Here is a 23,494-nt window from a genome sequence, read left to right as displayed (position 1 = left end):
TCAAAATTTGAAGAATTTAAGACGTTTCCATGAGTTTTGAAGGTATGGATAAGTTCTAAAAATCCGGTTCTCCTTATCTGGGCCATTAACTCCATACGGTCCAGGAAAGCTGGCACACTACCTTTAAGTGATAAATTGTATATGTCGGTTGGTTTGGTTGGGCAGCTCAATGTGACCCACGCCACACAGCCATGGGACTTAAGTAAATGAACTGCATAGTTCAACAAAACATGATCAGTCCTAACCACTTACCACACTGCATTCTGCGTTCAATCGTCTGACCCAGATAATTTCTACAAAGTCACCGTCATGTATGCCGGACACGGGACAGGTCCTGCCTTCTGTCGGTTTTTACTCGTGTAATTAAAGTGATTTAGCCTTTTTATTAGACGGTTTTATTGCCTCATGCGGTGAGTGGCGTAGCTGATTGGTCAGCTTTAATTGTTGTGGTGACGCCACCTGTTGTGTTCTAGTCATCTCCGAAGTCCTTCACTTCGACCTTGATCTTAACATAATGACCCAAAACTTGTTTAGCTCTTCCTGGGGGATTAGGAAACAACTAAGATAGGTGTTTAATTGGGCGGAACACGCAAAACCAACAAAGCTAGTACCCAAAGAGGAAGCCTTTCGGAAGTTCCATGACCTGAGGCCTCTTGCACCAAACTACCTACCTAGGTAAATTCAGATTTTACCTAGATTCTCTTGCACCAAACTACCTACCAAAAAACGCTACCGTGAAAATTTACCTAGAAATTCTACCGAGCGGCATAAGAACTTACCAATTGTTAAAGTCCGACCGGCTGTTTTCCTCTTGCACCGAAAGCCGGAAAGAAGTACTCGCGGAGGAATTTTTGACGGTTTGACGGTAAACGCGGGCTTCCAAAATAACTAGCAAAACCTTAGGTAAAATGATTCAATTAGTAACAATAGGCACAATACATGATAATCCACGGGTACTTTTATGTAAATTAGGCATAACAAAATGTTTAGACAATGATAAATCAATGTTTTATGAGTGAATAATAATATAATTGACTAAATGCTACATGGGTTCACAGAGGTGCTTCTCCGTACCAAGGCGATAAACCTCCGTAGCAGAACAGCCAGGTTGAAGACTCACTCGTTGCCATGGAAACGAAGCTTATTTGTTCAAGTAATTTAATAGCAAACTCACTTCTATCGGTATTTACGTAAATGAAAGATGATTTCATAATGCCAAAATGTATATTAATAAAAACAATATCCATTTAATTGTTTTCTTTAGTTACTATTTGTTTGCGCCCACAAATAAATCGTCGCCAAACAGCCAATCAAAACAAATCCTAAAAACGCGAGCTGTCAAATTTACCTAGGTAGGTAGGTAGGATGGTGCAAGAGAAGTTACCGCCGTAGGTAGTTTTACTAGGTAGGTATTTTGCCGATTCTACCTAGCTAGGTATTTTGGTGCAAGAGGCATTTGATGACAATTTGATGTGGTCGTTTCAGGATCCGGTTTTCCCGAGATGAAGGCCTACCTCCAGGGCGTGAAGATGAAGAACACGTTTTCGCCGATCACGTGTATTGGAAAGATTATCTTCTTGCCGATCACACTATGCACCGAACTGCCACTTGGAAAGGAGGTGGGTTATTTGCTGTCATTATGTCGCTTTGTGGCTTTCTGAGAGCGTTCGGAAAGCATTACATCGCAAGTGTCTGCACTATCTCAATACAATAACGTTGCTTTATATCGACTTTCTGTTATTTATCAAAACTCAAACTCATTATTGAAAAAATGTTTAACTAAAACAGAAATCCTCTCCTCTCAGCGATTATCGTATGTAGCAATCTATATCGTGTTCCAGGGTCCGGTAACGCACGTAGCGGCCATTTTCGCCCTGTTCATCACTAAAATCTTCAAAGATATTTCGGCGGAGGAGCTGGAGCGTCACTCTGGCAACGAACTGGTGGCGGCGGCCTGTACTATGGGTGCTGCCGTCTGCTACGGAGCACCCGTCGGAGGTAGGTCACCAACCACAGGGGCTCTCATGATCTGAATTCTGCTTCAACCTCTATCGGGGGTAGTTCACCGAAAAAAGTGGTTCTTAAAGGGACCCTCCCACCTTCAGAAAAGTTAATGAATTGGCATGAAAGTGATGTCGCTCGGTTCAGAAAGAGCAAAAATGAATATCTACCAAATTTCATCGAAAAATATTCACCGGTTTTCAAGATATTAGACTTTTACTTTTGTTTACTTTTTGGGATCTCCGCTGTTCCTAGCGACTTTATTTGAAAGTGCGGCATTTGTTGCGCGCAAAGCAGCATATACCACCGCGTGCTGCCAAATGTTTTAGTAAAAGATTTAAAAATCGTTAGATCTCCGCTGACGTCACAAATTCTAAGGGGGCATACCAATGCATTAGCCCCTTAGAATCCGAAAACTGCAAGTTTGAAATTCCATATCTCCGAATTAAAGCATTTTTCGATGTTGTGAATGCCCAAACCGATATTTTCAGGCCATGGCCACCAATTTGGCTATCTCAACTCAAAACTAATGTTAAGGTGGGAGGGTCCCTTTAAACTTGCAGTCGCATGTTGAGATAGTGTTTTCTAAGCTGTTTTATTTGATTTAATTATTATATGCGTCACCTTTTGGCAAAATTTACATGCGCTAATCGGTCAATAATAAATTGATCGCTGCTTAGCAAGCAGAATACACCTGTTACTATCACCATTATTCACAAAGTTTTCAATCGAGGTATGTTCAAGTTCAAGCGATGTATTGCTAACGTAAACTGTAGCAGCAATATCCCATATTCGCTGCAGTATTCTTTATTATAAACCACTTACCGTCCATATAAAGCATACATCGCATTCAACAGTTCCATTGGTTGTCAACTCTGGGATTCACCACTTGTTACCTCGACGGATTTAGGTAATCTTTAACCCGGCGGCCGCTGGGCCTCCGCGCCACCCGCCGGCCGCTGGGGGGGGGGGGCATAAAGTTGCCCCCCTTTACTTCTGCGACGATATCGTCGCAACGCGAAGAGATAGAGAAACGAAACTTTGCACACATCTTCCTGAATACCTAGCCGAGGTTGTGTCCACATTTGGTGTCGATCCCATTTGAAATGACGTCACAGTGACGTCATAAGTGAAATTATAGATTTGCGACTCTCATATTCCTCACGATACATCACATATATGGGACCGAATATAAATGGCCGATTATTGGTCAGAAACTAGATGGAAGTGTAGTAAGATGTTTTAGGATGACAGCAGGTGCTGTCTAGTTCATTTACAGTCGAGTTTCATGCTCAGCGTCATCAGAAACGGTCCATATCGGAAAACGACAAAAATTTATGACGTCACTGTGACGTCATCTTAGGTGCTACAACCACCAAACTTTCCTCTAACATTGCCTAGGTATTCATTTGAAGCTATGCCAAGTTTCACGTTCGTAGCTCATCAGGTTTCGGAGATATTTCACAAAACGTAAAGGGGGGGCAACTTTATGCCCCCCCCCCAGCGGCTCGTGGGTTAAAAGCTATGTAATGTGCATGCTGCCGGTGCTCGAGGTCGCATGGCATATTGTTTTGCTGATAAGTCCATGTAACTTATGTCCTTCAAACGTTAAATTAATGACACAAAAAACGGCCATAAAAATAACGCTGCTGCGCAATAAACCACCATTAGGCAGCATGTATTGTAGGCGCCCTGCCGCAGTGCATGCTGTGAAGTAAAGTAGTTTACTACCTACCAGTGGTAATCCTTCACTTCATCCCTCAATCCTCATGCAAAGGGGCAATAAGTCAACGAAGCTTATTGCTAATTTAGCAATAAACTTTGTTGACTTATTGCCCCTTTGGATTGCTAAACAAACTCACTGATGCTGCAAGCAACAAGTCGAGCTGACCTTGTTCCCGGCATCATTTCCTCGTCAATTCTGTCCGGCTCATTACGAAATGTTCTCCTTTGACGTCCAAGCCTTACGACTTGCTGACCTTTCATTATACGCCATCCACCACTGCTTTTATTCTACAACTTCCGTGTTTGTTGGCAGGCGTGCTCTTCAGCATTGAGGCGACTCGATCCTACTTCGCCGTGAGAAACTACTGGAGGGGCTTCTTCGCAGCGGTGTGCGGAACCCTCTTCTACAAATACCTCTCGCAAATGTACCACGGCACTGGTAAGATATTAGATAAGACGTTATTACTTTCTATTTTATGAATTTTATGGTAATCAAGTGCCAATAGTACCTATACCTATAATATATTCAACATAAGATGATAGCTTTTATCATTGTGAACTGATCTAGAAACATCGTATTCGTATTGACGGTCGGAAAGGTGGCCGATTTTCCTCCATGGCTCGAGGAAATCGGTCCAAAGCTATGCATGAGTGCCAGTGGTAGGCGACAACAGGAAAGTGATGTGCCATGGGCAAACCTTATTCGGGCATGCACGCTGGGGGCTCAAGTCATTTGTGTCGGGTCCAGATTTGAGGTCGTTAAAAATTACCGGTCAGATTCAGCAGTTGTGTTCAATTGTTCCAGATTTTCCCTTCCAACTGTACAGGCAGGAACACTTTAAAATTATTGAATATAATTTGCACAATATGTAATGTTAATGCTTGCACCACTTATCGTTGAAGACATATTTTGACGGTACAATTTGTTAAAAATATCGAGCGAGGTAGCGTAGCTGCCTATTGTAAAATCGGCCATTAGTATAAAGCTAACATCCTCGACTTTTTCATGTCAATTGCCATGCAACTTTGTGCTTTCCCATCTAGGAGCAGCAGTGGATGATCTTTGAACCGTTACGTTTAGCCGGTGACATGTGGCAAAATGAAAAAAAGTGAGACAGCATCGTTAGGCTTTACGGTTGTGGATTTCATCTCAGCCGCAATAACACTTCTCTCTGTCTTATTTTCAGACATTTTGCCGATGTACCAGGAGTCATACACCCAGCCTCTGCCCTTCAACTTCGAGTTTCTCGCAATCAGTGTCGCCATTGGGTAAGAATGGTCTCCTTTGTGACGTGTCGTCACTATACAAGGAAAACTTTAAACGACGCACCATCCTTCCTGGAATCCCTATAGGCATTCTTGCGTGTCTCTTGACCCGTTTTACACATCGCACACATGAAAAGAGAGGCCACGCGCCAGTGACTTGCGTTGTTCATGACGTTTTGATCAGCATGATGACGTGACAGACGTCAAAGAAAGCTGTAGCAATCATGGTTAGTTGCGGCATGACGCCTGCAGCAGTGCGTTGCGACCTTGCCTTGTCGGACGGACAATGACCTTGGGGATGCGACCGAGTCCTGTCGGTCTAACCGGCTGGCTATGCGTGTCGTTCACGGTACTCGCTGATCGGTAATCCTTTGTTTCGTCGTACGTTGTTGTACTTCCGTCATACGCCGCAGCTTATATCAGCTTCAAAAGCGTTCAAAGTATGTGAGGAATCCGTATAATGGATGAAAAAGGATGGACGAGTTCTTTTAAGCTTTTCACTTTATCATAAAAGAAAATGATGCCGCCAGTCCTAGCTTGTAAAAAAAACAACAACAACGAAAGACAAATGCCATCGCCCACTGTCCTAACTATTCTGACAGTTTTTAGTGCTGAACTTATTGATTGTTTCAACATCATACCTGCTGATGATAACTTATGCAAAGATGGTTATGAATGTAATATTATATCCGTGATAATTAGTTTCAAAATAGTTTCAGGTCTCTCTAATCACCTTCCTAACTTCTTTCGTCATACCACCAGCCTGCTGTGCGGCGTGGTGGGCCCGACGTTCGTCTGGATCCACCGCCAGCTGCTGAAGGGACTGAAGAAACTGGAAGGACTCTCCACAGAGTGCCTGTGTCGGACACCGTCCGCGTCCAGCGCCGATGACCCGAAAAGTGCCGGACAGGGTGGCTGCTGCCTAGGGTAAGAGTATTGCGGGTTTGGTTATGAGAAGGCCGGCACATGGCATGCCGATAATAACTATTTGGTATAGTTGGATGTGCGTCAGGTACCGCGTCAAATAAATAGAAGAATAACTTTCAGTAATGTGGCTTACGTTTCGTTCTGATATTCAGCTGTATGCTGAACGCGGACCACCGGTGTGTGTTTTCAAAAGTCGTTGTATTCTCTCGCTGCTCGAAAATAAAAATGTTTTGCTGCTGTTCAATTTTTGCAGCATGCGGAGTCTAACTTGCTACCTTCCTTCGTTACATTTCCCCTCAATACCACGTATCTATTCTCTCTCAGGTTGAAGACCCACCGTGTGACCATGTTCCGGTTCCTGTACACGGTCCTAGTCTGTGTGGTGGTATCTGGCCTGATGCTGCCCTGGGGCGATGGTTACTCGCCGGTCATGTCACACATCTCGACCCGTCAACAGGTCAGTGTCCACACAGGGGTAGAGTAGAAGTCATCAGGCAAGGAAAGAAATTAAGAGGTCGCTGGTCACACAAGGTGAATGGACGAGGATTTCGTAGTTTGGTGGTATTTCGTTGTAAAATGTTATCGTTTGGTATTAGGTTTATCGTGTTTTGCGGGACTAATCCAAGGTTTAGAACTTTAAAGCGTGTTGTGCCATATGCGACGTTTAGCTATGATTAACGGTACAATGAATAGTGAAAGGCATCGTGCTAAATCCCCAGGTGTTCCTAAACATTTTTGCTGGCCATAATGCGATGAATATCTGTCACATTTAGCCTACCGATCGGAACAACCCGTTAGACATCGGCAAGGAACTGATTGATTTAAAAGTTATTGGAAATGTTGACGTGTTCTAGATTTCCGTATGAAAAGATGCTTTAGATATCTGCTGATATAAGAGGCTGGCATGCACTTTCACCTATTTAGGTGCACCCAAGCGATCTAGTAACCTCATAACTGATGGTTTTTGGCGTTACGTTACCCGCTGAGTCATAAATGAGTCACACACTGTGCGCACTGTCAACGACACAGGCATTCTTTTCAGGGACACTGCAGTAAACAATGCCCGCTGTTTCAACCAAGCCGGCCTTTTTCACGTGTCACACGCCATGTAGGTCCAAATCAGCGCCACGTATCGTCGCTGTCCGTCTGATTTTCCTCCCGTGACATCGTGTGCCAGGCGGGTGTGGCAGCACGCCGCTACCCATCCGTGGCACAAGGCACTCCCTGGACCTTAGACCGGTGAAAGGACCACGCCATGCAGAGTCTGACCTTCGCGTGTCGCTCTGACCAGCAGCGATGCCACGATTTCCACCATACTGCAACTCGTGCCACTCACTACACATCGCCAGTGAAATCATGTGTGGTTGACCCCGTCCGTTCTTCCTCTGACCTCACCGGGTTTCCTCCACAGCTGACCGACCTGATGGCCAACATCTCCTGGGAGGACCGCTATGAGAAGCGAGACGAGGGCGTCTTCTGCCCGCCGGGTATTGGATTCGAGAACTGCACCGCACTACTCGACTTCAACATGACCACGACAACGACGCCGCGGCCTCCTGAAGCGCTCTCTCCGCGTCTGATTGGGATCATAGGACGCTGGACGGGCAGCGCCAGCTTCAGCTACCAGACCGTTCTCGTCATGTACATCGCCTACTACGTGAGTGGGAGAATGGGATGGTTCTGCTCTGGACAGGTTTCATGTTCCCTGCTTGCGGTTTTGTAGTTTGAGAGTGATTGTTTTGCTTTCGCGGAAGAGCCGCTGTTGTTTTTGCTGCCCCGTTACTTTTCAGTGTTGCTATCAATTGTTTGCTCGCTGTTTTGGTTGTTGCTTCTAGTGTTGCATGGTTTGCTGAACTCTGAAGTGAGGTATTTTTCTTTTGTGTTATTTTTATAACCCTCTGGATTTTCCAGCCGAAGTTTGACCTCGCTTCATTTGTTGCACTTCGCGCACGGTGTTACTCTCTAATTATTAAATGTTTTGTCATGTTTCATTTGCTAGTTATGCATGCACGCTGACGAGGGTTCTCATTTATTTGGTCTTATCCTACCTTTTTGTTGCATTTTTGTTTGACTTTCCTTCGTCCCGTCGTTTTGTTTTGCTTAGTTTTTCGGCACGCTAGTCTGCACGACTCTGACCCTGCCATCGGGAGCGCTGATCCCCATCTTCAAGGTGGGAGTGGCCATCGGTCGACTGCTGGGAGAGTTCTACTGCTCGTATCGCCTGGTCGTCTGTCTGCCCAACCTGGCGATACCCAGTGAGTGGCTTGAACGTTCTGGAGCACATGACCGTTTTCGGAAGGTATTGTTGATTGTCCTCGTCGCGAGTGTCTTAGAGTATAACAAGTCTGAAGTTATTTCCGACCATTGTCCTTAATAAGAATCGCTGTGTGATGCCGTTATTCGTCGAAACACCTTGAAGGAAATCGTTTAAGAGCACTAAAGGAAACTTGTCCGATTTTTAGGCAAAGCGAAGTGTGGACCTAATTGCTTCCTTGATAATGAGCTCTCTGTCGAATGCAGTGATCCTTTCAGCGAAGCGTACAGCTCGGCAATCATCAACTATGAATCGCCACACCAATTGTGCATAGCAATTGTCAATTTACATACGCCCAGTCTACAGTCACACAGGCCTAGTCAGGCCTAGTTCCCGTCTCATCCACCAGATGGCACCAGTCTCACCACCCCCCACCACCAGATGGGCCGAGCTGAGAGCTCCCTCTCTGACCTCTACCCTCTCCCCCAGGTGCGTTCGCCTGTATGTGCGGAGCGGCTCTCTGCGCCTCTGTCACACATGCCATCTCCATTTCCGTCATCGTCTTCGAGCTGACCGGTCAGATCACGTACGTGCTGCCGATCCTGACGTCAGTTCTGGTCTCGAACGCCCTCTCCCGCCACCTGCAGCCGTCCATGTACGACAGTCTCATCAAGGTGAAGAAGATCACGGTGCTGCCCAAGATGCGGCTCTCCAACATTCCCGGAGGTGAGAATGGATAGATTTTATAGAAAGGTTGGAGGTAGAGCATGCGATACGAAGCTTCACATGTGTTAACATATTCTGGTAGCTTGTTAAGTCTAGATGTAGTCCAAATTTGTGTTTGCATACATACTCTACATAGTTGTCCATTCGGTATATTGGACGCAATTCGAACAACACATTGCATCCGTTTTAACATGCGTCTGTACTCCGTCTTCTCTCTGCAATGCATTTGAACAGCAGCCGCATGTTTATGGTGTCATGATTATCTTTATCTTCTTTATCGACAGGATACGCTAATGTGACGGCCCAGGACATCATGACCACCGATTTCCCGGTGCTGAGCAACTACATGACGCTCAACAGCTTGAGGAAGCTGGTTCATGACAGCGTCAAAACTCCGTCCAAGGTTCTGCCGCTCGTCGACTCGAAAGGTAGGGTGTTGCGATGGATTTCTTTATATGCATGTAATGCATAAAACGTAACGCCGCAATTATTTTCTGCAAAGCAAAACATATGCACTGATTTACCTAATGCGTCATGTAACTCTCCATGTGCGTTAAGTTTAGCTAACCCTTTTCTCCGCCCCACAGCCAGCATGGAGCCGCTGGGTTTGGTGCACGTCCGCCGCGTGCGCCGCTTCCTCCGTGAAGAGCTCGGTCAGGCCGCCTGGCAGCGGGAGAGACCCAAGTTCTACCTCACCATGAATGCGTTCAAGTAAGGCTCATTTGATATTAGAATATGCACAACATCTCTATTCACAACACATCACAACATCTCCCTATTGTAATGAGCGAACAAAAAAAAAAAACATTTTCATTCCTTTTTGCCTATCATGGAGCCTAAGACTTAACGTAAATAAAACTTCATTTTAGCTTTAAATCTAGAAAGAGCGATCAGTTTTAGTCTAAGGAAATATATTTGTTCAGAGGGAGACTTACGGGAAGAATGAACTCCAATGTCTTTATACGACGAATAACCAACGTCCACGCCTTATTTCTCGCTCGCTAGGACTCTGGACTGGCAGACGGTCCGCGACACTCCAGCGGTGGATAACCTGGACCTGGAGGTGCCTCCGGAGCCCGAGTCGGAGGACGAAGGAGCCGCCGGCGAGTCAGACGAGGCCACGTCGTCCAACCCCAACGGCCAGAAGGACGGAGTTCGAGTCGATGCCTACTGCACAGTCCAGGACAACGATCAGCTCAAGGTACAGGGTGTTTCACAATAAACGTTACTTTTGAAAAGCTTAAAATTAAATGAAGATCTTACTTGTTCGTAAGCGCGTAAATTTTATATGCATTTTGTTGCAAATTTGTTGCGGTCTTTAGTCCTTATATTTTTTTACAAGCCGTCAACGGTTCCATCTGTATGGACGTGCAATGCCAACACCGTCAAAACGGGTCAATTCGCCGTGTACAGATGATGAGGCGGTATGGGTGTTCATGCATTACGGCGCTTTGCGAAGTCTGACCGCAGTGCGACGGAGTTTCGGTAGCCATTTTAAAATAGCAGGAAGGATATTCCGTCAAAAAATGTCTTTCAAACGGGTGATAGAAAGGTTCCAGAAGACTGGAAACACGAGACCAGCCCCGCCTCCTGGCCGGACGGCGATCCCAGAAAATCTGGTTGAAAAAGTCAGACGGAAGGGTGGCATAGTGGAGAACCCGTGAAGGGTGCTGAACTGAAAGTTATATGTTCATCAGTCCTACTGTTCTGCTGTCTCATGTGGTAATACCTACTCATGAGCCATATGTAATACATGTCACTGAAACATCGTCGTTTGAAAAGCAACATTCATTGTGAAGGACCATGAAGCTTAACAGCGAATTGACCCGTTTTGATGGTGTGGACATTGCACGTACATAAAGAATGCAGTTGATGATTCGTCATAGTTTTTGTAAGGATAAAAAACCCGAAAGAATTTGCAACAAAATGAATATAGAATTTATGGGCATACAAATACTTGAGGTCATTTTAAAAGCTTATCAAAAGTAACGTTTATTGTGAAACACCCTGTAGAAAAGATGCGTGACTGTGGTATGGTTTGTTTATTACCCACATACATGTCTTTTCAGCAACCTATGCTTGTTTTTATCTTCGCTATAAGTAAGGCGGCAGAAAACGTTTGTTTTTCTCTTTGAGCTGATGCAAACCAGATGAATGTGCAGTGTGCACGAATGGAGAACATCGGCAAAGCATACCTACATGTATTAGCTATGTAGCGCCAAGTTATAATCTTTCCCACTAGTAGTCACCACTACTGACCTCGTTCGTTGCCTTCTCAGGTGCGCTGGAACCTGATTCGTCGCAGCACAATGCGAGCCAAGCGTCCCGTCTGTCTACGAAAGCAGCCGGTAAAGTCGGCACTGAAAAACTCCCCCTCATCCAGCCACCTCATGGGCAACAACAGCACGCCCACCAAGGTATCCTGCAATCCGGACTCAGACTCGGCTCCGGCTGCCACGTCGACTCCGACCGCCTCTGCGACTCCGACCCCGACTCCGGACTCTGCGGCTGCGCCGAGTCCAAAGCCGAGTCAGGAGAGGAGACTGTCCCGCTTCAGCATCAAGCGAGTTGACGAGGATATGAGACAGGCGGCAATGGCGGTGCAGCAGCGCCATAAGGAGAAACTGGCTAAAATAACCGTGGAGGCCGATAGGGTAAGTGGGAGTTTAAGGGTAAAGTGATAGTCATGAAAGATTATTATAAACTTATTCGAAGAACGCTCAAGACCGTACCTAAATTTACTATAATTAGCAAATATAACATGGTTGTCCACTAGCATCGAAAGCTGATTGTCTAAGTGATGGAATTCTATCGTGTACTCTGTCCATAAATCGTTAAACATATGTTGTATTATCTCCATGACCTTCTCTGACTCCGCTGATCTCTTTGGCTCCTCCCGCAGAAGGGCTGGACAGTCGGCGAGGAAGAAGACTCGGGGCAGGGCTCCTCTATCGAACCAATCAACACCGCCGCGGCTGCTGACTCCATGGACTCACTGGACGACGGCCTGACTGACTCCTCCAGCGGGCGAGACTCGCCGGGCGACTCACCTCGCCCCAAACCGGCGGCGGTGCTCTCAGGAGACTCTCCCTCGGGCGGCGCCCGCCCCCGCCCCCGCCCGCGCCCGCGCCGCCCTGGGATCCCTCTGAGTCGCTCTGGACCTAACCTGGGAGCAGTCACTGATGAAGTATACGACTCTATGACGGAGCAGAGCTCGCGAGCCTCGCGTCTAAAGGACGGGATGGCGCGCATGCTGGCGAAGGCGGCGTCTGTCGATCTCGAGGAGCGCTCTCAGAACACCAAGAAGAGACTGCTGAAGCAGTTCAGCATGTCTGACCTGAACAACAAGTCAGTATTCTCGACTGTATTTGTTGTTATTTTCACGGTACAATTACATGCTTCGAACTTATCTAAACTATATATTTATATGTGTCATTTGAATGCAAATATTCATGTTATGCGAGTCGTAAGGCTATGTAATAACACGAGTTATTCCTCATTTGCAGGGATGGAGATGACAACGGAACTCTGAACATGGGTCAGCTGATGATGAAAACTCTCGACAGGACTGCCAATATCTTCACTGCTTTCAAAATTCCGGTGAGTAAATGGAACTGCCACCTTTAACTTATTTCCAGAATCGTGCTTCCATATCGTTTGTGCAGAACTAACAATAATTTCCTATAAACTAAATTCATGCCTCGCTGTCGTTGTTTCACTGTCCTTCAGGGACGGTTCGATTCTCGAGAACGGTTTCGAGGGCGGTTCGATAATCCATTTAGGGTATTTTATCGATAGTTTCGTCTTTCCCGAGTCAGTGGGACCCAGTGTTACCGTTTGGTTTCCATACAGGGAAGACGACACGGTTCAATAAGCCACGATACCGACAACCCCGGTGCCACGAAGCGGCGGCGCCATCCGAGAAAGGTTTGCCCGACCTTTCCTGCCTCTTCTCGGTGGAAAATTTTCCTTCTCTTCTGCACGCCGCACCCATTGCATGAGCTCTTTCGTGGACGTCAAGTAGACGTTTAGTTACAGACAAGATGAGGAAAATGGCACGCGACTGCATGATGCAAGTCGCAAAGCACGCAACTCAGTGAGAGATTACAAAGACAGAATTACGTCAATGCATTTGCTTGTCACGCATGCGTTTATCTTTTCAGGCTTATTGCATGCTGAAAACTTAACCACCTTTGGTTCTTTTTGAATATTTAGGAGTGAACAACTGCACTAAAAAATAAATCGAAACAAAAGGCTAAATCGCCGCTAAAATTGAAACAAACTAGGAACGGGTCAGCTGTGGACACGGCGTCCTGGCTGGCTGAAGTCTTTCTGGTGTTGTCGGTATCAACTAACTACGTTGCCTTGAAAAATTGTAAATATTAGGCTTATGACATCGTTGATAAAAAAAAGGTCACTTTTGATGGCACATTCAGCTGGCAGAGATGCGTGATGCTGCGAAGCAAATATCTTGAACTTGAAACTTATTAACACTAATTCAATTTAGCGGACATCCGTCTTACTTTACCTATACCTATCCTTTTAAGCACTCTAAAAAACATAAATTAAGCCTATGCTTTCCCTGCTTTCCCCCGACAGACCAAGGACCGTATTGAAGAGGAGCGTCGCCTGCAGCGAGCGTGGCGCCGCCAGCAGCTGAACAGGGTGGTGTGTCTGGACGAGGTCATCGAGGTGGAACCGTTCCCGTTGTCGGTGTCAGTGGAGACGCCCATAGTGCAGGTGCACCGTATGTTCGCCATGCTGTGCGCCAACAAGATGTACGTCATGGACCGTCGACAGCTGGTCGGATGCCTGCCGCTACAGCGGGTGAGTTGGAGGGGATCGGCAAATCCCGGTAGAAGTTGGAACTGCTAGGACTTTGTAGGACGAGGATGCGTGAGGTGCGATTATTATTTATGAGGTATCTTTCAATTATTGAAAATGCACCAAGTTTGCTTCGGGTTGGATGCATTTACATCTCTGGTCGAGCATAAAATCGACCAGCAATCGTAATTTGCTGTAATGAATAATGTTGCTCGTCTTCATCCAATTCGAACGTAACAATATTTCTCGTTTTCCATCAAACGGCACACCTCACTCTCTCACCCTCACTCACTCACTCATACCCCCTCCCTCCCACAGTTCTCCGAGTTTATCTCAGGCGGCCACATCCACGCATCACGCGCACCGGCGGCCGCGTCGGACCGCGACCCCACCGACCCGACGCCCGTCTCCGGCTACGACACGGTCGGCTCTGAGAGCTTCTCGCGACGCGCCGAGTCCGACTTTGGCTCACAGGACACCCTGGACAGCATCGGAGGCGACGAGGAGCCTCCGTCAGCGCACCCGAGTGGTGCCCGACCGCGCTGCCGCCGCCGAGACAGCAGTGGGGTCTAGAGAAGAGGCGTTAGCGGAAGGAGGGTGATTGTGACTTGTGAGAAGTGTGTGAAGATACATTGTGTTTTGGGTATGAGAGGCGATGAAGCATACATTAATGTGGAAGTGAGTGGTGAATTGGACGAGTCTTTGAAGACTTTGTTTGCAATGTAGGAGAGTGTCATTCGACTTGTGCTGTGTTTTTGTGAGAAGTACAGGGTCGAACATGTTCTTTCGCTACTGGTGAATGTTTTGAGGTGTGTGTAATGTGATGTAAGCTCGTTGGATGATGCTGTTTCTGATGAATATTTGTTTACGGCGTCAGCGGGAGACTGACGCCTTCATTGGTCGACCAGTGACCACTGCCTTCGAACTTATCATCTACGAACCCATCAACTACAACTTCGCTTATTGCTTCTTCTCTTTAGTATTTTGAGATTATTGATGCTTTACCTGATCCACATGATGAGATATTGTCGGTTTGTGAGGGTTCTGTGCAAGTGTTTGCTTCGCATTGCTGCCTGTCATCCTCCATTCTGCTTGTCGGCTGCTTGACTTCGTTCTATGCAAAGCGGCAGGTCCGCTGCCTCTGCATATTAGCTACCTGCCTAACAGGCCTCGTTTCGTCTAACGGTAATAAGGTATACATTTTCATCGTGTATTTAAGTGCGACACATGTCAATTAACGGCTAATATTGTATCAACTTTGTGTCAGATAATATCCTTGCCGCCGAAGCAGAGATTCGTTAAGTTGTATAAGGTCATTTGCTACATATTTCACACTGAAATGACATGTTACGGCATCAAACATGACCTGATATAGTATTTTGGAAGGATTTCTGAGAAATCGCGCGACTTTTTTTGGCAGCCAGGCGCATGTCAAAGGAATTTTCGTGTGCAGCAGGTAGGCGGTGGTTAGGGGTATTTGCATCATGCTGAAAATGCTGGTTTTAGCAGGCGTATACCATGTGTTTTTTTTTTTTGTATTCTTAGGTTGTTGATAAGAACAATTATGTGAGTTTTGATGTTTTATTTCACAAGTCTAAGTTATGCAGTGTTTCGCAAATTACAACGACGAGGCGATATTGTATCTATACGATCGTTTGAAACGGTTTATATCGTAACATTGTAACGTTTCAGTGCGCATGCAACCTATTCTCATTGTTGTCCTACGTGGAACATGTTTGGAAGAATAAACGATGGTGACTGTAAATAATAAATTTCGCAAAATGAAATTGAACTTTATTTAGGAATTGAACTTCAAGAAGTACGCCGAAGGAACCAGTTCAATAATTATTTACCACTGGCTAGGGCACGAATGAAGCGGACAAACACGTTTAGATGACGGGGCAAACCAATGCCGGACAGATTTAACTTAAATAAGGCTTTTCAGGGCTGGGAAAATGTTGGAAACGGTTGTGACTAGCATTATGCTAATGGTTGTCTAAAACTTGTGTTGCTTTTTACGCTAAGTGGTAACTCAATACGACAATACCTCGAAACCCATGCGTAGCATGAAGAGCTCGAGTAAGCATTATGTGCGATTACCACCTCAGAAGCAGAACTGAGGAGAAGCACCTCGTCTCTCCTCACTCCCTGATGAGGATGGCCACAAACCCGCTGCTGGCCACCCCTCCCCATTTCTGGATGCCAGGAGCAGCCCCCAGGAGCACCCCCTCTGCCGGTTTGATATCCGGGGTCTGACTGACAGAGACGAACGTCTCCGGGTCAACCCCAGAGGCCAGCCAGGGCACCACCGGGTTGGCCCTGCTCAGTTTCCATCCCCCGTACTGTCGTCCGTTCTCCAGGGTGAGCTGATAGGCGCTGACGGAGGAGCCCAGGAGCGACTCTGTGCGCGGCACACGCCACGTGCCTCCGCTGATAGTTTCGACGTCGTACACGTCGATCTGGTAGAAGTCGTCGGTACCGTTGATTATACCGGAAGCTGCGATGGTGTCGGCGTATTTGTAGATGGAGAACGGTCTGCTCGGGTCTGGTGTGTCTTCGTCGTCTGGCCGCCAGAGCGCACTGGTGGTGTTCCAGGTGGCGCCACCGGCGGCGAGCAGCAGCGTCCAGCCTCCCTCCTGGTAGACCATATCACAGTAGAGTGGCATGGTCACTCCGGCCACGCCACCCCAGTGGACGCCCGACTCGTTGACTCCGTAGAGGTCCTTCAGGACGCGGCAGGTCAGGTGCTCACTCTCCTGGCAGGAGTACCCCAGGCAGCGGTCGCCGGGCTGCTGGCAGTCCCCGGGGGATGAGCAGTACTCCCCGTGCCCGCTGCGGCCGGGCAGGACGTGATAGACCTGCTCTGGGTCTGGCAGCAGGCCCCCGCGGAGCGCCACGCGGCGGTAGAGGTGGCACGAGCCGGTCCGAGGCGAGAAACTGGCGCTGGCACATGCCGGGCGCACGAAGCACATTTGACGGCACTGACAGTCCGTCTCGGCTGCGGCGGAGACCAAGGTCCGGTCAGAAATAAATACCTGCCTTTGTCCTATCTTAGTGCGTGTGAATGTAGAAAATCATCCTTGCCCACAACGGAGGTGATTACTGTTTTCCCTCTTCCTTCCTGCATGCAGATTTGTGTAACTACCTATAGTCATTTGGTAACGATAGCTGAATGTGACATTTGTAAAGGTCGAGGTCTAATTTTCCATATAAATGTTTCAATTGATATTATTTCCCAATTTTGACTGAATATTGTCGAACGCTTTGCGACATTTTGTTTTGGAATTACAACTATATTTTCTGGTCGTAACAAGGCTCAAATAGCCATTGCAATATCATACGTGCGCTGTTGGTAATCTGTTGACGCCAAAGTGCTGCTTTTTCAAGTTTTACCTCCGCATCTCGTGGAACCTGGTATTTGACGACGTAAATGCCTACGTGATACTACACCACTCAGCAAAACGGAACGCAGATCCATTTTCCTTTATATGGCAGTGAAATAAACAAATTATTTGTGGCCGATATGGCTAATATATGTTCCTCCTTCAGCGAGCTTTTCATGCATAAACAATATGGTTAATGGAAATATTTTTCTATCAATAAGAGGATGGAAAATAAACAATGTTCATGTTTAAACCATATAAAGTCTTTTGACGACATATCTAGTCCTACCCACACCCGGGAAAGTCATGACATTTTTTTCTAATAGGAAATTATCGACTCTTGCATGTCAAACGAATTATCACTAATTTTGGGCTTTGCGTTTATTGGTAATAGGTACTAAGCGCTATGTAGATATTCAGCAAAGCACATTCGTATCACGTGAAAAGCCATTCGGTACCGGTGCATAAACCTTACCTGCATAAACCTCAATTTCTTCTTCCGACGGCAGATATCCAAACAAATTAAGTCCACTTGGAGAAACATTAGCTGCACCAAGCTGTAAAACCAAACCAAAAACCACAAATACAAAGGCTAAAATCATATTTCTACCCTCGACCCTAGCCCGTAATCGCCAGCCTCTACCGACCCAGTCCAACGAGCACCCGGGAATGAGCGCCAAGGGGCAACCACCTCCCTATTCGCAGCGCCACAAGGTGGTACGCAGTCCCATTGTCGTACTTGCAGTCGCCACCAATCATTACTAATGACGCCGCTCACAAACCGGCAATATATGACTTCTGTGGAACGGTCGACACTGGCGTCAGAGCGCTGTCGCGCCTATAACTGATCGGCTTTCGATTTTTGGGGGCTAATGAATGATCAACAGACGCCCACGTGGAGGGTAGACCGACTTCCAGTAAGGCATATCATTAGGCTAAACGATCTGCTGTTGTGGCTTTGTGTTTCAGGGTTGCGACCGAACACCGCTCATTGCGGTGAAGTTTAATAAATAATAAATAAATTGTGTTTGTTATAATTGCAATGCGATAGCGAAGTCAAATAATTCATGGGAAAGACAAAACAAGCTATTTAGCAGCCTCGGCGTGGCTTCAATGTTGTATCCGATATTTTCAAACCGTGGCCTGATATAGAGTCACTGTGTTATCACTCTTCACTCAATTGAGCTAAAAGTTGTCATGCAAACTGTTTTTGGATAAGCATGCCGTGGTCAACCAGATACAAAACACGCGTTCTGATTTGACACTTCTGTGAATATCATCGCTTTCCAACGACAACGTTCGATCGGTTGTTGATGCACTAAAATTGCTACTAAGTACTATATCATATAGGTATCTGACAAAATAAGGATGATTACTGCCCAACAGTCTGCACGTGCATCGCATGGATTGCGTGGATACGTCATAGCGTTTTCTCGTCCGCATATGGCTATTTTTATTTTATTTTTTATTTGCCATTGTGATCAATTTATCACTGAATGCCGTTGTGCAATTCCTGCGATGTTTGATAAATGACAGCAGTGGCACGTACGGTCTCAACGTATGGCTATTGGCTATTGAGCGTAATCTTGCACGTATTTGGCCGCGTAAGTTATTGTTCTTCTCTTGTGACGCAGGTAAAGGACAATTAGAGCCAATGTATGAGACATATCAATGCATTCAACGTCGATAAATGATAGGTATCGTTTAGCTAATTGGCACGACATGGTCTGGCATTGCCATGAGACCTTCCAAAACAAGAATGCAAAAATTGCCGCATAGCTCTGTTCAACTGAGTATGACAATGAAAAGACGTGGGCTGGATTGAAAGGGTGATTAATTTTGCTCTTACCAAAGTTTTTACATACTAAGAGTGGAATAAGTGCATGACTGGCTGGATGCTGGCTGCTTCGATGCGGAGTGATAGTCTGTATGGCCATTACCAGACGGTTTCATTTCTATCACACCGCAACCAGAAGCAAAAAGCATCCACCACGCTGCCCGGTGAAATTGTGTCATATTTCAACGCTAAATAGCCGCTCCTGCGTGAAAGATTGGGGTATAGACAGCGCGCAGCCGCCAATTAACTCTTTGTTTACTAGTTTACTTTCTCCCGAAGCTCGGACCGAAAATTGAACAGGCGTTTTAAACTTCATGATCATGTAGCGGTAAATCAAATGTGTCACGTCTTGCACACGAAACTTGTCATCACCCTCTCTGCAGGCTTTGCCCTCGGCAAGCTATTATACCGTGCCGTGTGTGTTTCTGTGACATTTAATTACCGGTAATTAGATGCTTGTTTCTCCTCAGAGCCACATCACAGAAGTCGTGTTTATGGCAGCCCACATTCCAAGAGTTTTTATTCGCGGAACGTTTTTGTTTTTAATTTAGAGACATGAACCCCTTTAGTTTTTTTCTTCAAGACGCCTGAATCTTTTGAATGAGCGTCCATGCTTTACACATGTCACTAGGTCATTTGCAGGATTACCAGGTGGGTTTCTACAGCACTTTAAACTTCGAAATGAGCAGCTTCTACTTTCTTTACAATTTGAGAAACGACTTCCCTCTAGGTACATATTTGCGTGTGAGGATGACAGACAGTACGCAGTACATCCTTCGCAATCGGTATTTTACTAGATGCCGGCAGCGCTCGTACGTTGCCTTGGGCCAGAATTGGAGGATCCATAGCCCAATGACTTCATTAAAAACCGACTTTTGTGTCGCTAGATCGACGTTTCCCGGGATCAGAGGATCCCTCGTCAAAACCGTTATCCGCCCCCCGCACGCGCAGCTTGCACCCCTCGGATATTATCTCGCCGGAATGTCGTGATCAAATGTATTTTTCTTATGGCCTGCAAGTTTTGAACCAGTTAGAGCTGCCGTTTACCCTGCAGGCGTGGCAACGTACGAAGGGGTGCAATCGGCTTGCACGTGCATAGCTCATGCACCACAGAGTTTAGCTCAACCAAATGTGCATTATTTTGGAGGCCTTGCCTGGGACTACCATTGAACCGATTTTGAGGTTGATAGCTTAAAATTTCTTTGAGCCAGAGGACCTCACGTCAAAACGGTTTTCCGACCCCAGCACGAGTGCAGCCTGTACCCCTCGCAGACGGTGACCCCCCTGGAAACTGGTTCAAGGTGTTACCGATGTGTCCCGCCAGTATGGCTTTGCCCGTGACCTCGGGTTGACCTGAAGCCTTGACAAAAAATTTCGTGTCACCGAAACTTTGAAGCGGAATAGCATGTGCCACGAAGCACCGAGCGAATCGAGGCCAGCACCAAAAGTTTACCTCGCCGGAGACGAATCAAACGGTCCCACTTTCGTCCCGATCGGTCCACCCATTTTGACTCCAGGTCCAAAAAAGCTTGGACAAACTCACTCACATACTCACTGACAAACAGGTTCAGCCGAACTTTTTTTTCAGCGACCCACCAATGGGAATTTCCGGATGCAAAAGCATGCTATCGCATGCTTTTGATCCTCCAATTCTGGATTAGAGCCAGGACATGCACACAACCTCTGCATATGTACAATGCGCGGAAGTGCTTACTTTGCCCCAACTCCTTGTTTCTAAAAGCCGTCCATGCAAACCAGTCGGACTAAATGTAAGGAAATGAAGATAGGCGAACGAAGAGAAGCAGAATGATCACTTAGAGGAATCACATAGCTCGAAAGGGCAGCGCGGAATGTCAAGGAGAACATGACTCCAAAGTGATGTTTGCTTGGTTTGTTTGCTGTCAACATTGGTTGCTAAATAGTGCTTTTTAGTTCAATACCTACCTTTGAAAACTATTTTGAAAATTTCTCTATATTTCATCGAGTGGCTTTCTATAATGTAAGTTCATCCAAAGCATTCTTATTTATCCTTGTATAAGGTATAACATGGTATAACGAAGAGCGATGAAGACAGAAATAATTGCATTTCCCCGGTGGGCTGAGCTAGCCGGTAGACTTCTGTCACCGGAACGGCACCGAAACGAACGTCATCGATATTCATTTAGCTCGGAAACTGATTTACATGCAAATGAACTGAATGGGGTAAACAGACTTGTGATTATGTGACTGTGCGACTCATTTGAAGACTAGGCAAATCCCATACTTGACCGTTGACACCTGCACTCGCTGACACTTTTTGGATGGAACACTTTATCATGTTTCTAAATAAAAGATCAATCACTGATGTTCTGTTCTTGTTTTGTGATGCTTCCATCGAAGACATGTTTTCCTTGTAATGATTCTACCGATTATAAGCAGTATTTTTATGCCGTGAAGATCAGAGATCAGAAAAGCTCCAGATGCAGAGTAGCATTTTCAACGGTAAGAGAGAGGTCACTTTTACTCACTGCCCCAGGGCATTCTACGTTCGGATTATCATATCCGAGAACCCGCGGCAACCCCCCCCCCCCCCCACACACACACATATACACACAAGTGGCGAGCTGATTGCCAGTAATGGCGGCCAGTCTCCCACCCCTGCGGCCGCAGCACACCCCAATAAACAAAACAACTCAGCACCGGCCGTACGCGTAATGGCACAGTAATTTCCATCGCCGGAGAATTCCGAGAGCCGGCAAACTCGAACGCGTCACCTGGCTGGCTCACAGGGGAGGGGAGAGAGGGGAGGGAGGGGTAGTGTGCGAAGTAGATCACTAGCGCGGCGCCCGAGGGAACGACTATGGATCCGCGGAGTAAGGACGGCAATAATTGACTCACGTCGGACTCCAGCAGGGGACCGAGGTGGGCTTTGAATTTGGAGGAGAAAATACCGTGGCGGGGGAGTTGAGGCATTGATATAGTGGTGAAAAATATGTGCCAAATCCGTGGCAATGTAATGTTGTTTAGTACATTCTTAATTTTCTTATGTCATGTAGTTCCTTCTCTGAATGTGTTTTGGAAGCTTGTCGATGAGCACTTCTTTGTCACTCCTTCATCCTTACCATCTGAATGAATCAAGCTCATTTCAGATCGTCAAATGACTGCACATCCGTGCCTCCGAGCCACGTAATCCACAGCCGGAAGGGAGATCAGCCCACGCAGCCTATCCATCTTCAGACCCACGTGGATACGCCACCCATCCATCACAATTTCCTCTGGCGAATAAACATCGGATTAGGGCTGTCTCCCGGCCAGGGTGGCCAGGAGGTGCCGACTGCCGCCCCGTGTGTATCAGGATTCAGTTCAGGACTGTGCTCATTGTCCAGCGCTCAGCAGCTGCTCATGGTTCTGGTTAGCGTCATCAGCGTCAGCGCTCAGCATCAGCGCTCAACATCATTGCGTCAGCATCAGCTCAGCAGTCGAGTAGAGAACCTCTGGCTCGCGGGACCTGATGACAACGGAAGTCGTTCCATTTGTGTTTGCTTGGAGATGCTCCAGATGATTTGGTCAGCATCATTTGTCATGTCCCTCTGTTTCCCCGCTCCCGTTAGCATGCGGAGGAGGTCGTTACAGATCCATTTGGTGGCGAGGGGGTTGGTTTTGAACTAAATCGTCTGTATACAAGCAATTGAAGTCGAAATAACATGACTGCAGAAAGTGTGACAAAGCATGGGAATCACTCACCCTATCAATTGTAGCGATGCATGAACTCTGAACAGCATATTAGAATGAGGTTTACTACAGTCGCCAATTCTCTGAGTGGTTAATCTGTTTGGGCATGGAAGATTTGCCGATTTTTTAGCTTAATCGTTTCCTTTGTATGACAAGGTTGTTAGGCGACCTCCTATCCATTTCAATGCCACCCAACAGCAATGCCGCGGCTGACCTTATATTATACTGTTTCAGCCAATACGGAACTCGACTCGGGCCAACAGTTTACAGTGATGTCCAGTGACCCGTGTCAACTGATATCCGCTCCTCCTCTCCCTTCTCCTCTTCTCTGTCAGCCACCTCCCACGGCCTGCTCTGCAACACCTATTCCAGTGCTGAGTTACTAACTCAATCTCTGTAACTCCATGAGTTGGGTCGGCGCGCCGGTCACCGTCTTCACTCTGTCGAGACTCATGACCCACTCAGCTCACCTACAAGACGTGACCAGACTGCAAACGGGCGTCCAATCGACCCGTCTCAGACGGCTGAGCAGGGGTCACGCTCCTAGCGCCGTTTTCGCAGACTGGCGCGCACATTCTGACACCGCGGGCGGCGGTCAGATAGAATGGAATGTATGGAATGTGGGCGCACTCTAAAGGAAGTGGAAAGTCTCTAAAACACACACGCACCTCGTGCGTTAGCTCCAACTAGCACCTTCTGACGGTGAGATAACTCAGCTTTACGAGCTAGTGGACGGGAAGAATGGAGAATAGTGCCGTCGTCCAACACGTGTCGACAGCTCAGAGCGTGACGAAACGCACTAAAACGCGGCTCCACTGCTCGACTAAAGGCTGCTGAGGC

The 23,494-nt window shown here is 46.8% G+C and overlaps 2 protein-coding genes across 3 annotated transcripts in view; one reads left to right on the top strand and one right to left on the bottom strand.

Annotated features, from left to right (window-relative positions):
- Positions 1-15,330, top strand: part of LOC122377821 — a 31,912-nt gene extending 16,582 nt beyond the window's left edge. The window contains exons 5-22 of one of the 2 annotated variants that reach the window (XM_043358267.1): positions 1,486-1,619; positions 1,842-1,998; positions 4,040-4,165; positions 4,914-4,995; positions 5,755-5,919; positions 6,244-6,376; positions 7,331-7,576; positions 8,024-8,174; positions 8,663-8,899; positions 9,184-9,327; positions 9,487-9,610; positions 9,905-10,100; positions 11,179-11,553; positions 11,802-12,247; positions 12,406-12,499; positions 12,752-12,826; positions 13,499-13,726; positions 14,042-15,330. In XM_043358267.1, coding sequence (XP_043214202.1) covers positions 1,486-1,619; positions 1,842-1,998; positions 4,040-4,165; positions 4,914-4,995; positions 5,755-5,919; positions 6,244-6,376; positions 7,331-7,576; positions 8,024-8,174; positions 8,663-8,899; positions 9,184-9,327; positions 9,487-9,610; positions 9,905-10,100; positions 11,179-11,553; positions 11,802-12,247; positions 12,406-12,499; positions 12,752-12,826; positions 13,499-13,726; positions 14,042-14,296 — 3,368 coding nt within the window. In that variant the 3' untranslated portion in view covers positions 14,297-15,330. The remainder of the gene's footprint in view (positions 1-1,485; positions 1,620-1,841; positions 1,999-4,039; positions 4,166-4,913; positions 4,996-5,754; positions 5,920-6,243; positions 6,377-7,330; positions 7,577-8,023; positions 8,175-8,662; positions 8,900-9,183; positions 9,328-9,486; positions 9,611-9,904; positions 10,101-11,178; positions 11,554-11,801; positions 12,248-12,405; positions 12,500-12,751; positions 12,827-13,498; positions 13,727-14,041) is intronic. The other variant, XM_043358268.1, reaches the window with a different exon arrangement.
- On the bottom strand, positions 15,286-17,771 carry LOC122377822. Its single transcript, XM_043358269.1, has 2 exons — positions 17,582-17,771; positions 15,286-16,721 (listed from the first exon to the last, which is right to left on the bottom strand). The coding sequence occupies exons 1-2, from the start codon at positions 17,706-17,708 to the stop codon at positions 15,865-15,867; spliced, it is 984 nt and encodes a 327-aa protein (XP_043214204.1). The 5' UTR covers positions 17,709-17,771; the 3' UTR covers positions 15,286-15,864.
- Between the last annotated feature and the right edge of the window lie 5,723 nt (positions 17,772-23,494).

The sequence above is a fragment of the Amphibalanus amphitrite genome, unplaced genomic scaffold (genome assembly GCF_019059575.1).
Source record: "Amphibalanus amphitrite isolate SeventyFive unplaced genomic scaffold, NRLGWU_Aamphi_draft 000051F_arrow, whole genome shotgun sequence".
In the NCBI taxonomy this organism is placed as follows: domain Eukaryota; kingdom Metazoa; phylum Arthropoda; class Thecostraca; order Balanomorpha; family Balanidae; genus Amphibalanus; species Amphibalanus amphitrite.
This window is presented reverse-complemented; position numbering and strand designations above follow the sequence as displayed.